General features: G+C 41.8%; 1 protein-coding gene across 1 annotated transcript; it reads left to right on the forward strand.

Moving 5' to 3' along the window:
- Nucleotides 1-8,177: 8,177 nt before the first annotated feature.
- Nucleotides 8,178-12,166, forward strand: LOC141816346 (uncharacterized; the record flags this gene model as incomplete). Its single annotated transcript, XM_074704146.1, is given in 8 exon segments — nt 8,178-8,263; nt 8,350-8,512; nt 9,942-10,062; nt 10,167-10,324; nt 10,505-10,589; nt 10,689-10,898; nt 11,265-11,326; nt 11,401-12,166. Coding segments are annotated over 8 exon segments (1,483 nt in total), but the record flags the coding sequence as incomplete, so codon positions are not given.
- Between the last annotated feature and the right edge of the window lie 1,973 nt (nt 12,167-14,139).

Consider the following 14,139-nt stretch of genomic DNA (forward strand, 5'->3'; position numbering starts at 1 on the left):
CAACTGATCGCCAGTCCTAACCTACTGTGCCCCGGGCTCCATTAAGCAAGAAATTGTCTACCGGGGTCTAGCAGGCCTCGGTTTCCTTTTTTAGTTCCTTCTTCTCACTTTTGATATTTCTTGGTTTGTGATAGGCTACTCCCTGTAATTTTCGGCGTCTCTGCGCGAGCTCCTTTGTTTGACTCATTGATAACTAGACATTTTATTTGCGTTTGCGTCCCATCCGTCTATTATTTGTCTTCCTAAGATCGGCGTTGCGGCATATACGAGGTTGGGAGTGGGGGGACTTTCACCCGTTTTTCAAAGTTTTCTAAGTAGCTTCTTTTATGAATTGAGCTTAGTCATGGTATTGTCTGGTGGTGGACTCTAGCGGGTGTCTACCCTGCGGACGCCTTAGTCGAGGCTTGAGCTGTCGTTTGCAGCTCCTCCCGCCCGTGACTTCCTGACGTTGATGCGACAGGACGTGGGGAGGCGCGATGTCCCGACCTTTCTCGTTTGTTTTTTTTCGTCCGAGACTGGTTTGGTCGGCTTTTTGGCTAAGAGGGTAGACCTTGTCTGGTGTCTGGGGTAGGTGTATATTAGGAAGGTTCTCCGCTCTCCTGGTTATCCAAATCTTGATCGGCTTTCCTTCGCTGGTTTTTTGAGAGATCCAATGGATGACACCCTTGAGGAGCGTCTGCGGTGTCTTAGAGAGAAGAGGGATGATGCCAGACGCAAGTTTGGGCGTTGGGCTTTACGGGCAGCTATGTATGGTAGTGCTGTCGAGAGGTTTGAAAAGGAATTGAACGAAACAGTCCTTAAAAATAGGCGACTGAAGCAGAGCTTAGCTGCGGCCGTTCAGAGGGTACATGAGCTCGAGAAGGACGTTGCCGGGGCCGTCGAGCAGACCCAAAGGTATCAGCGGGAACTGTCCGGTGCCGTCCAGGAGGTGGATCGTCTCGAGAAGGAGTATCATGATGGTTTGAAGAAGTTGGACGCGTTGGAGGATGAACTGGTGGCCGCGGATCCTGCTGGTGCTTCGTCATCGAGCTCGGGCCGCGACCCTCTGGTTTGAGAAGGCGACGGGCAGAACGGGTTCTGGCACCGTTTCCCTAGCTAAGTGTACTTTGTACTTGGGGTTCAATTAACCTCGGGCTGGCCGCCTACCAGACTTTATCTACTGTAAGCCCTTGTGGTCCTAAGTTTATTGATAATATTATGAGTAAGGTCTGTTTCGTGCGGGGGTGCTGTCCCTTTCTTTATCGAGGGGCTCGAGCTTATCGGGGTTGGGCCCCGAGGTCCTGAATTATCCTTAAGGCCGTTTCAAGAAGGGCGGAGCTCATGTGTTCAGCCCGTCGTGAGGCTAAGTCATCGAGCGCGGAGCTCGGAGTTCTGACCTGTCGTAAGGCCATGTTGGAGAGCGCGGAGCTCGTGAATCCAGCCTGTCGTAAGGCTAAGTCATCGAGCGCGGAGCTCGGAGTTTCGACCTGTAGTAAGGCCATATTGGAGAGTGCAGAGCTCGTGAATCCAGCCTGTCGTAAGACTAAGTCATCGAGCGCGGAGCTCAGAGTTTTGACCTGTCGTAAGGGCAGGTTGGAGAGCGCGGAGCTCGTGAATCCAGCCTGTCGTAAGGCTAAGTCATCGAGCGCGGAGCTCGGATGTCCAACCGGTCGTAAGGCCATGTTGGAGAGCGCGGAGCTCGTGAATCCAGCCTGTCGTAAGGCTAAGTCATCGAGCGCGGAGCTCGGAGTTTTGACCTGTCGTAAGGCCATGTTGGAGAGCGCGGAGCTCGTGAATCCAGCCTGTCGTAAGGCTAAGTCATTGAGCGCGGAGCTCGGAGTTCCGACCTGTCGTAAGGTCATGTTGGAGAGCGCAGAGCTCGTGAATCCAGCCTGTCGTAAGGCTAAGTCATCGAGCGCGGAGCTCAGAGTTCCGACCTGTCGTAAAGCCATGTTGGAGAGCACGGAGCTCGTGAATCCAGCCTGTCGTAAGGCTAAGTCATCGAGCGCGGAGCTCGGAGTTCCGACCTATCATAAGGCCATGTTGGAGAGCGCGGAGCTCGTGAATCCAGCATGTCGTAAGGCTAAGTCATCGAGCACAGAGCTCGGAGTTCCGACCTGTCGTAAGGCCATGTTGGAGAGCGCGGAGCTCGTGAATCCAGTCTGTCGTAAGGCTAAGTCATCGAACGTGGAGCTCGGAGTTCCGACCTGTCGTAAGGTCATGTTGGAGAGCGCGGAGCTAGTGAATCCAGCCTGTCGTAAGGCTAAGTCATCGAGCGTGGAGCTCGGAGATCTGACCTGTCGTAAGGCCATGTTGGAGAGCGCAAAGCTCGTGAATCCATCCTGTCGTAAGGGTAAGTCATCGAGCACGGAGCTCGGAGTTACGACCTGTCGTAAGGCCATGTTGGAGAGCGCGAAGCTCGTGAATCCAGCCTGTCGTAAGGCTAAGTCATCGAGCGCGGAGCTCGGAGTTCTGACCTGTCGTAAGGCCATGTTGGAGAGCGCGGAGCTCGTGAATCCAGCCTGTCGTAAGGCTAAGCCATCGAGCGCTGAGCTCGGAGTTCCAACCTATCGTAAGGCCATGTTGGAGAGCGCGGAGCTCGTGAATCCAGCTTGTTGTAAGGCTAAGTCATCGAGCGCGGAGCTCAGAGTTCCGACCTGTCGTAAGGCCATGTTGGAGAGCGCGGAGCTCGTGAATCCAGCCTGTCATAAGGCTAAGTCATCGAGCGCGGAGCTCGGAGTTCCGACCTGTCGTAAGGCCATGTTGGAGAGCGCGGAGCTCGTGAATCCAGCCTGTCATAAGGCTAAGTCATCGAGCGCGGAGCTCGGAGTTCCGACCTGTCGTAAGGCCATGTTGGAGAGCGCGGAGCTCGTGAATCCAGCCTGTCGTAAGGCTAAGTCATCGAGCGCGGAGCTCGAAGTTCCGACCTGTCGTAAGGCCATGTTGGAGAGCGCGGAGCTCGTGAATCCAGCCTGTCGTAAGGCTAAGTCATCGAGCGCGGAGCTCGGAGTTCCGACCTGTCGTAAGGCCATGTTGGAGAGCGCGGAGCTCGTGAATCCAGTCTATCGTAAGGCTAAGTCATCGAGCGCGGAGCTCGGAGTTCCAACCTGTCGTAAGGCCATGTTAGGGAGTGCGGAGCTCGTGAGTCCCCATGGGATGCGACTGCAGATCTCCGGGCCTGGTTGGCTCGGATATTGATGTTTATATAGATAACTGAAATACATCATAGATGCTTATTACAGGTGGCATGGAATGAAATTTTGAAAAGTGCAAGAATGGAAATTGGTACTGTTCTTTTAGCCACGGTATGGCCGTAGGTGAGTAGCGTGTCAGGGCCGCGGTAATCCCTTTTCTTTGGGTCAGCCAGGTAGTACGACCCTCCGACGAGGCAGCTGGTCACCTGGTATGGCCCTTTGAAAAGCCCTAAACTAGGTGTCACGATAGGGCTTCAAATTAGAATTTATAGATTTTATCGAAAACCCATAATAAATTCAAATAAATGAAGTATAGGGGCCTCGAGTCGTGTTTTTCCAAGGACTAGTAGAAAATCGTTTAAATTGAGCTTTCGTTGTCGTTCTTTTGGGGTTTTCTATATAAAATGGGGGTTTTGGTGTTTTTCAAATGAAATACAAATGCAAATTGGCAAGTAATGAAAAATCGTGGATTCGCAATCAATGAATAGAAACAAATGGGAATGAAACAAGACATGCAATTCAAGAACAAGGAAAAGCAAAAATTAAGCTAAGGCTACACCAATTGCTTTTAAGGGCAACAAACCTAACTAGCAAGGCAATTATGCAATCCAATCATCAACTTCCACTTGACTAATAGCAAGCTCACTGACTAAGCTAATCTAACCTATCTAACTAATACACGGAATCAACTTGGCACAGAACAGTATACTTTTGGCACGAAACAGTATGAAGAAACTGAAATCAGACAAAAATTTGAAAGAAAAGCTCAACTAAGCTAAGAAAATCCTAAGTAAATTTGAATCCAAACAACAACAGCTAACATGAATTGAAGAACTAATTTAACCAGGTTATTAAAAATCTGAGTTAACAGAAAGATTCAAAGCTGGAAATTTCAGAAATGAGAGCAGAAAATCAGAAATGGAAATGTTCAGAAACGCATCCGCATCTTCTTCCTTCGATTCTCCTCATCTTGGCGTCACTCGAGATGTTGAATCCACAATGTGGGTTCAATAATCTTCAAGAAGCTTCAATTCTGGTCTCTGGTGTGTTTTCCTTGCAACGCAAACGCTGTTCAGCCCGAAGAAACCCTCTTCGGCCGAAACAGAGCTAGCGCAGAGGCTTGTGAGTTGGCAAAAACTGGATTCCGAGCTTCTTCCTTGCTCCAATCGTGCTGTTGTCGATGCAATGGTGCTCCGCAATCCTTAGAGAACCCCTCCTCGAACCGCGGCTTCGTTTTGTGCAGCAGATGGCCGGAGCAAGCAAAAAACCGGGTTGGCACCGCCGGAAGAACCCCCGCCGTCGAGCCTCCTCCAGCCGCCGGATTTCACCCAAAGAACCGGATTCGAACTCCCCGTTGATCAAGGATGGCGATGGAATTGATTTGGGAGGATATGGGCATGCCGTGAGTTTACGCCCCTCAACAGAGGAGCGCTGTCGGGGACGACGATGAACAGTGTCGGGCGGCCACTGTTCATCGGGTAAGTTTTCTGATTTTATACCGCTGATTAATCAAGGAATCTGGGCCGTTCAATCCTGATCCTGCGGTGCAGACTTGATCTGAGCTCTAGGGCAGTCTAGGGTTTCCAAAAAATTCAGGGATTTTGATCGGGCTCGATCTAAGTCATGTCCTCCATGTTGACTTGATCAATTTGACAAATTTGACTCGATTTGACCGCGGTTGAGCTCGAGTTGGGTCCGATTTAGCCCTAAAATCAATAAAAATCAAATTAATGCCAAAATTCACCATTAAATCACAAAAATTATATCAAACCTCAAATTATGCAATATGGGACAAATATGGTCAAATCGATTCAATAAATGATCATTTTCATGTGAAAGCCCAAGAATAAATCGATTAAAAATTAATAAAATCCCAATTCATCACCCTTCCCAGCCGCCGATTGCTGCCCACTGAACTGGTTCCGGCCTCCTCAAGGATCAGAGAACACGATAGAATTGGAAGAATTGGAAGGGGCTGGCCTGGTTGGTACGTCGCCGAGCAGGGGTGGCTTCGCGCGCGGAGACGATGAACAGTGCGGCCACACTGTTTCATCGATTAACATTAGCTTTATATACGCGTGATTAACAGATTAATCTCAGCCGTTCATCTCTGATTCAACGGTGCACACTTGATCTAGGCTTTAGGGCAGTCTAGGGTTTCCAACAAAATCAGGGATTTTGATCGGGCTCGATCCGAGTCGTGTCCTCCATGTTGGCTTGATCAATTTGGCCAATTTGACTCGATTTGACCGCGGTTGAGCTTGAATTGGGTCCGGTTCGAGCCCTAAAATCAATTAAAATCAAATTAATACAAAAATTACCATTAAATTATGAAAATTATAATTAAGCCTCAGATTATGCAATATATGACAATTAAGATCAAATCCCACACAAAGTTATGATGCGAATTCTTGTAAAAATAAAATAAAAAGCTATTGCTAGTGCTGCTGTAACATGTTAGACGAACTGATAATAGCATTCAGCCTTAGTTATTCATTGGAAAAGACTACCGTGAGTTATAATTTTGGTATCATTAATTATTTTGAACCCTTCTAAATATCTTACCTTTGATGATTTGTTCAATTGGTTGCCTTATCTAACTAGATGGTCTAGCTTGATGAGTTCAATCTATTTTTGTTGCAGTATGCCAAAGAATTATCCAAGATTCATATGTATAAGATTGGTTGCCTACTAAACAAACTTAGAGGATTCTTATTAACCACAAATAGTTGTAGCTAACTTAAGAAAGTATAATATTTTGCTTAACCAATAAAATATTATTTAGAAGATTCACCAATCCTAGCCCATTTTGTGTGAATTATAACTTGTAGTGGTTGATTGCTATGATTGGACTTGTTTCGTCCCATGTAAGTGCAATTATGCCCTAGATGTTTTGATATATTTGGCAAAAGGTTTAAGGTAGGTTTGTCTGTGTTACTCATGTGTGCATGAATTTGGCAGGATGCACACAAAGCTTGTGGAGCTTATGACTTGACAAGCTCAAGTTGTTTTTTGTTGACTTGGTGTGGCCAAGTTGATGTGCCTTGACGAGGTCGAGTTGTGGTTGATAACTTAACACAATTAAGTTGGTTTGACTTGATGGCTTAGAGATCCACTAGAGATCGGCATAGGATGAGGAGCCTTAAGTTGGGTCGATAGTTTTGACAACAATTGCAAGAGGTGAACTACATAGGTGACCTAGCAAAGGATGACATGTGGAGCGAACCAAAGGCTTGATGCATTTGGCGTTGAGGACTTGTTAGGAGGTGAACTCCTAGGCAAGGCAAGGTTGCAACAACTTGAGATCATCTTAGTGAGATGTTAGAAATTACAAAATATATGTAATCATGGGTTTTCAGAAGATTTCTACTCAGGCATAAACTCGACAAGAAATAAAGTATTTCAGGGTCATAGTTGATAATGCAGTTGGCTTGAGCGTTGAATTAATCAACTAGGTAGTTGATTCATGATATTGTTTTTGCAAACAGAATGATTTTATTTCAAGCTGAGTCGAGTAAAATTTATTTCAATTGACTAGTTTGAATTTAGTCAATTGATCGGTCGACTGAAGCACTGTTTGAATTTTGAATAATAAGATCGTTCAAAGAGAAGACCTTATCTAGTTGAGTCGATTGATAGTTATTCAACCGACTAGGATAGATTTGAGTTTACTGAAAGATAATAACTGCTAGATAAGGATCCCGTGATCAATGTTTTAATTGATTAGATGAGTTAATTAGAATTAAACAGAGTAAAAAAACAACTCAATAAAGCTTATCCAAGCATAGTAACTATAAATAGAGGAGCAAGGGGAGTTCGATCAGGAACAACAAAGTCATCATTATCAAGCATCTCCACAATTTTATTTCTTAAGATTTATACCTTTAAACTCTTAATCATTTTATACAGTTGTTAGTTGTTCGCATTTTATCGTTATTTTAAAGAATAGTTTTGCACGAGGTTTTTCCACTTCTGATAAGGAGAAAGATAGTTGGTTTTAAATGGGTGACTCATCTTAATAGTTCATAGGTTGTGGAGTAGGAACCAAAGAGTTTGAACCATACAAATTCTAATGTATTTGTACACAAATTTTTTATATATTTATTATTTCCGCTTGTCTTGCAAAGAACATGAAAGAGAAAAGGAATTTTTTCATTTCAGTTCAAGCGTTATTCACCTCTGCTAGCTCTTTGATCTTCATCGATTCTCACATCAACATCCTATACCTATGTCCACATGACGTGACATGGGTACACTGAAAAATTTTCCAACAAACAAATCCATGCATTTCTTTAGACAACTTGAGCAAAGGATGAACAAAGAAGCCCAACGGATAATGTAAGGGAGAAATGGGAGTGGAAATAAAAAAGAGGAAGAAGCAGAATCAGAAGAGGAGACTTATCTCCTGTGTGTCTAGACAAAGCAGCATCACACAAGGAGAGAGAAGGGGCTGCTACTGTTTCGAGGGGAGGGGTTGCTCACATTGTTGGGAGAGCAAATATAAATTATATATATGCTAATAAGTTTTAAAAAATTTTATCCTTGTTCTAGTGTCCAAAAGTTGTGCCCCTTTTGACTTGTCTTGGATCCATTCTCGTCTTGGATACTTGCATTTGTATTTGAGTCTAAGTAATATAAGTTGTTGATCTACTAGTCACTGTAGACGCTAATTTAATGAGCTCAATCAAGATCATTGATACCTAAGAAGAGTATTGCTTAAATGTTAATAAGAACTAGAAATATTGGGAGTTATTGCTAGTAATTGTTCTGCTCAACTTTCTTCATCTTATCCATCTTTGATGTCCACAAAATAGTGCACGTTTCATTTCACAATTCATAGGCTTCTGATTGGTGTGTAATCTACCTGGATATTTAATACATAATGGACATTTTAGGACTACTATACTTAAAATGCATGAACTTTCTTTGGTGTATGTATGATCTAGAGCGCACGCTTGCTCAATAAACAGATGTCTCACTGAATATATTTTTTTGTTGATGCAGCTGCTATGCTAATGCAGTTCTCCAGTGTTTGATATTTACTCGGCCATTGACTGCATATCTTCTGGAAGGTTTTCATTCTAGAATATGTATGCTCATACCCTACTTCTATTTTTTATTTTTTTGTTCCGCTTGAAGAATGACCTTTTAAATATATTTTGTACAATTATTCTAGGTTCAAAGCTGGAATGGTGTTTTACATGCGAACTTGAAAGCCTTGTGAGGAATGCAAAGGAAGGGAAATCTCCTTCATCCCCAATTGGAATTCTGTCTCATTTGCAGAACATTGGAAGTAAGTTTGGCCATGGACAGCAAGAAGATGCCCATGAATTCTTAAGGTGAGTTTAAATACAAAGTTGCTGAATACTAATCCTCAGTTACCTGGATTCTCTCATCTTATGAAGTCAATATGATTAATGTTGAGATAAACACCATAAGCATATGACCAAATCTAGATGATGAATCATGAATGTTGATATGAACTCTATGAGCCTACATTGTTCTTTTTTTATTTGTTATTACTATTTTCATTCTCTTCGGTAATTCTCTTTATAAATCTGGATTACTGAGTCATGATTTGGAAAGATCACATTTCTATTTGCTTGATTTCATGTGCTGTGGTTCTTTGGATGCAAAATGTTGGTATTCCTTTGTGAATACTTTTTCTTCTTATTTGAGCTTCATGATTTATGAAAAGAATGAATCATGAAATAAATCTATGATACATTCTAAAGATAGTTTCAATTCTGCTCAATTAAGGTTTTATGTTTTGTATATCTTTCTCATGCTTCTTGGATTTTTGCATATCATGTAATATTTGACTCTTATGCTGCACCACAAATTATGGCAATGGTCTTTCCACACATGGGGGCGTACAGTGTTAGTTAATGTTTCTCACATCCATGGTAATTAAAGTCGTGATTTGGTCATAATGTACACTACTTGCACACGTGGGCTTGGACCAAGCCTAGGTCAAGAGAGAAGGATAAAGGAGAAGATTTTAGGATGAAGAACAGAAGGATGTGAGTCTGGAGAAGTTAAAAGGGGAAGCTGCTGAATATAGAATGACAAAATGAGGTGGTTTTCCAATGCATGCCCTTCTGAATGTCTCCAAGAAGGATTCAGCTCCAAAGTACTTCAACAAATGTGATCATGATATGACAAGTGTCTTGACTCACATAGCAGCTATAGCAATATATTAACATACACATTTGTAGACATGTATATATAATATAGTATAATATACACGTTAATTTTTAACTCATCTAGGAGATTAATATTTGATGCTATCAATTTTCGGTAGCATAAAATCACATGTAGTGTTTAAAGTTGCTTAAACACATTGAGCATACATCATAAATAGTTAGAAATCATTGGTAATGAACTTTACAAGAAGCATCAGTATCACGTATTCTACTTTATTCTAAGGGATATATTAGATTTCACTGAATTATAGACTTATGGTCTTAAAATCCAATTCTAAGATCCAAGTTCATAAATCCTCATTTGTTCATATCTAGGAAAGTGAGTCTTGATTGTCCTGCTCCTGCCTATTTGGTCCTGTTAGAATTTAACATTTTTGTGTTTGGTTTGCTAAACTAAATATGTATGTTGTGGAGTATCCTGTTTTACAAAGTACTTCGCAAACTGAAAGCTAAACTGAATTTCTGCAATTATAAAATATTTGATCTCAAGATGTACTTTAGCAATTAAACATTTCCTTTTTCTTAAATGCTAAGTAGGCATCTATTGAGTGTTCTATGTCAGCTATGCTATCGAAGCCATGCAGTCTGTTTGCATAAAGGAAGCTCTAGCAAAACCAGATGGATTATTGGCAGAGGAGACAACACTAATACAACAAACTTTTGGTGGCTATCTGCTATCCAAAGTAACTTAGTAGATTAGCTTCATGCGATAATTAACAGTTGCATTTGAAATTCTAATCTTGTTATTATAGCTGGATATGGGTAATGGTGGATGATAAATATGCAGTTACGATGTGCTAGATGCAAGGGCAAGTCTCAACGTTGTGAACGGATGATGGATCTTACTGTCGAGATAGATGGCAATATTTCAACTCTTGATGAAGCACTACTTCGTTTTACATCCTCAGAAACTTTGGACGGGGAAAACAAATATAAGTGTGACAGGTTGATTTTTTCATGATTTATAAATGTCTTGAATTTTTCTATACATTTTAAACAGTCTTCTTTGAATGGTTCATTCCTTTGTACTTTTTAGAAAAATTCAATTATTACTTGATTTCTAAGTGGTCTCCATTTTTATATATGTTATTTTCCACAAATCTCCATGATGATTCTGGTTGACAGATGCAAATCATATGAGCGAGCAAAAAAGAAATTGACGATATTGGAGGCACCCAATGTCCTCACCATTGTGTTGAAAAGATTTCAGGTAACGAATCATAAAATTATGTTTCTGTTAACATTCAGGATTTGGTCCGGTAGGAATTTTGTTTGCTTGTGTTTTGTAACTCTGTGATACTGTTTACAGTCTGATAATTTTTGCAAGATCAACAAAGCTGTCCAGTTTCCTGAATATCTTGATTTAGCTCGTTATATGAGTGGTGATGACAAATCCCCTGTTTATCGGCTTTATGCGATAATTGTTCACTTGAATGTCACAAATATTTCCTCTTCTGGTCACTATGTCTGCTATGTGAAGGATAGACAAGGCTTGTGGTATGAGATTGATGATAGCAAGGTATATTCTATTAATCCTAATCTGGTTGCTTTGCTTTTTGACAAAATTGACTGTGGCATTTAATAGAGGTGTAGACTTTTGTTAAGAGTTATCTGAATTCCTTATCAAATCTTTCAATTTGATTTGGGATCGGAATAATTCCATTTAATATGCCTTGTTAGTCAATATGAGATGATGAGTATGCCTGTTAGATAGTTGAAAAGTAAATTCTTGAAATTGTCCATAGCATTTGATTTCTGACCTGTAAAATGCATCGTTTTGTTTCTTCATAAAATGGTGGTATAGACATTTACATAACTGTACTAATGGCAAACATGTGCACCCAATAATAAATGTCCCTCTGATATCAACGTTCTATTGGTACAGGTAAAACCTGTGGAACTTGAGAAGGTTTTGTCTAAAGGTGCATATATGCTTCTTTTTTCCAGGTGAGTAAAATTGACTGAAGTTACATTTTCATTTTGGAGTTTTCTGAATTCTGAGTTAATGTCTTTCTAACTAGGTGCTTGCCTCGCGCTCCAAGTTCTGTGAGGAAAGCCAGGGCTCATGAGTTTGTACAAGCAAGGAAGATCATGAGGGACGGAAAAGGAAAGCCTGGTGGTTCATTAATTTCGCACTGCGGGGAATACTTATATCCATATCGATCAGATCTCTATGGTCACCTGAATGATTCTGCCAGTGACAATTCTTCACTCTTTGATGGAAGCTCCACTTGCAGCACAGGGAGCACAAAGGAGTCGACAACCACAGAAGATTCATGGGAACGCATGTCTGGAGAATCAGATTGTGTCAGCACCAGTAGCCCCATGAGAATCTCTGAGACTTATGATGGATTTACTCGCTCTCAGCATTCCTCCAAAGCAGATGTCACGACACCAGTGATAGATGCTGGACGAAATACGAGTTCCTCAGGAAGGGAAATTGATCAGATGGTGGTAGAGATGGCGTCGTTTTTGTATTCTAATGATAGCGAACATAGTACGAATTTTAGCGAACATTGTAGGACTGTAGAGATTGACAACAATATGCAACATGAGGGGAATTCTGATGTACTATGGAGAAGATCTGCACAGGAACGAACTCCCCAAACATTTTGTTGATCCGTTTGGGTGGTAGAGAATGTATACAGGACTAATTTCGGCCATTGTAAATTAAGTGGTAGGAAAAGAAGAGCGTAGGATTTTTATTGTACTTTTGATTTTCTTACGGCCATTGTTTTCATGTATATAAACAGTAGCCAAGTGGTCTGGTGCTTTGCCTCCATCTTTACGAAGGATTTTTTACGATCCCAATTCGATAGTGGAACCATTCCGCCACTTGATCCGAGCCGAGTAGAGTCCGAGTGGACGTCACTCGTGGCTCATCACCGTTTAGGTAGTTGAACAAAACAATGGTCATTTGAGTTTGCTAGATTATAATTTTAAAAAATTCCATTTTAAATTGAGCTTGATTTAAAATTGTTTTTATTTTTAAATTAAATAATATTAAGTTTAAATTTAAATATTAATATTTTTATATTTGATGAAGTCTTTTTCTCACTTGTTCGGTTTTTCCTTCTTTCTTCCTCAAAGGTGGTGGTGATGGTTGTTCCTCCAATGAGTCCGCTTACGGAGTCCTATGTATCAAAACACATCAGTTGGGGGGTTGATGTTGTTGGTGTGACCCTTTCGATGGTCAAGTCAGTGCTCGGATGGAAGAAGGAAAGGCTTGTGTGCGCGAGAGAGCATTTAAGGGCTTGAAAGAGGAAGACGAAGAAAATTAACTTCCATGAGTAAGAAGAAAATCATACATTTACTTAACTTGGCAACGTCTTATATAGCCGTGGAGATGGGAGGTCCATATAGATTGTTACACCAACCTTGAGCAGGTTACATAGATGATTGGACGAGCGAAGTGTTGCTCACCGGCCAATCGCACAAGTGGGTCATTGCGTGGGGGGGGGGGGGGGGGGGGGGGGGGGGGGGGGATCATCCGTTCATACCACTGGGGGTTGTTTGGTCGTTAGCCTAACGTCGCTTTTCAAGTGGATAGCCTCGTTGGAGTCGATTTTGCGTCAGGAACTATTGGAGGTTGGTATCTGAGAGAACCCGCTTAATCCAAATCCTTCATCGTTTCAAACCGCTATAGCCGCTTGGGTAGAGAAGGTTGGGGCTTAATGAGCATCTGTGGTTGTGAAGAGTGTTGGCCAAGCGTACAAAGTTTTGATAGGATGATGACCCAATCAGATTCACCTAGACTACATCACATGTCCTCCCTCTGAGTCAAATTGAGGAACGAGTCAGATTGAGGAATGAAGTCGAATGAAATCTAATAAGTTATAGAGTTGGGAAAGAACTAGTCTCAAGGGGAGCAACTTGATCTTTCAGTCGGGAGGATAATACTAAAAATGTCAAAACTTCCCATGGAGGACCAAAAATACACCTAGAATACTATAAATTCCTTTAGCTCAGATCGGAGAGAGACACTCAATCCCACAATAATAAGAATGTCCAAAACACTAGAAGTCCAATCCTGCTCCGATCGGGGAGAGGAGCTCAATCCCTTGGTCGTGAGGATAATAATAAGAATATTGTGAATTCCATGAGGAGATTGAGAATAGCATAATACTCGTTCCATCGAGGCCAGAGAGAAGCTCAATCCTGAGATCAAGAATAATAATAATGCCCAAAATACTAGAAGTCTAATCTTGCTCCGACCAGGGAGAGGAGCTTGATCTCTTGGTTGTGAAGATAATAATAAGAATGTCGTAAATTTTAAGAGGAGACTGAGAATACCAGAATGCTCGTTCTATCTTGACCAGAGAGAGGAGTTTGATCCCTTAGTCGTGAGGATAATAATAAAAATGTCATGAATTCTAAGAGGAGACTAAGAATACCAGAACACCAATTCTATCTTGACCAGAGAGAGGAGCTCTATCCAACAGCTAGGAATAATAATAAGAATGCCCGGAATACTAGAAGTCCAATCATGTCCCGACCAGCGAGAGGAGCTCGATCACTTGGTCATGAGGATAATAATAAGAATGTTGTGAATTCCAAGAGGAGATTGAGAATACTAGAATACATGCATGTTCCATCTAGACCAGGGAGAGGAGCTCAATTCCACGGTCATGAATAATAATAAGAATGTTTGAAATATTAGAAGTTCAATCCTACCCTGATCGAGGAGAGGAGTTCGATCCCTTGATTATAAGGATAATAATAAGAGTACCATGAATTCCAGGAGGAGACTGAGAATACCA

This window comes from Curcuma longa, unplaced genomic scaffold (assembly GCF_044706935.1).
Source record: "Curcuma longa cultivar G26 ecotype Majalengka, Jawa Barat unplaced genomic scaffold, ITB_CL_G26_1.1 contig_16178, whole genome shotgun sequence".
Classification (NCBI taxonomy): Eukaryota; Viridiplantae; Streptophyta; class Magnoliopsida; order Zingiberales; family Zingiberaceae; genus Curcuma; species Curcuma longa.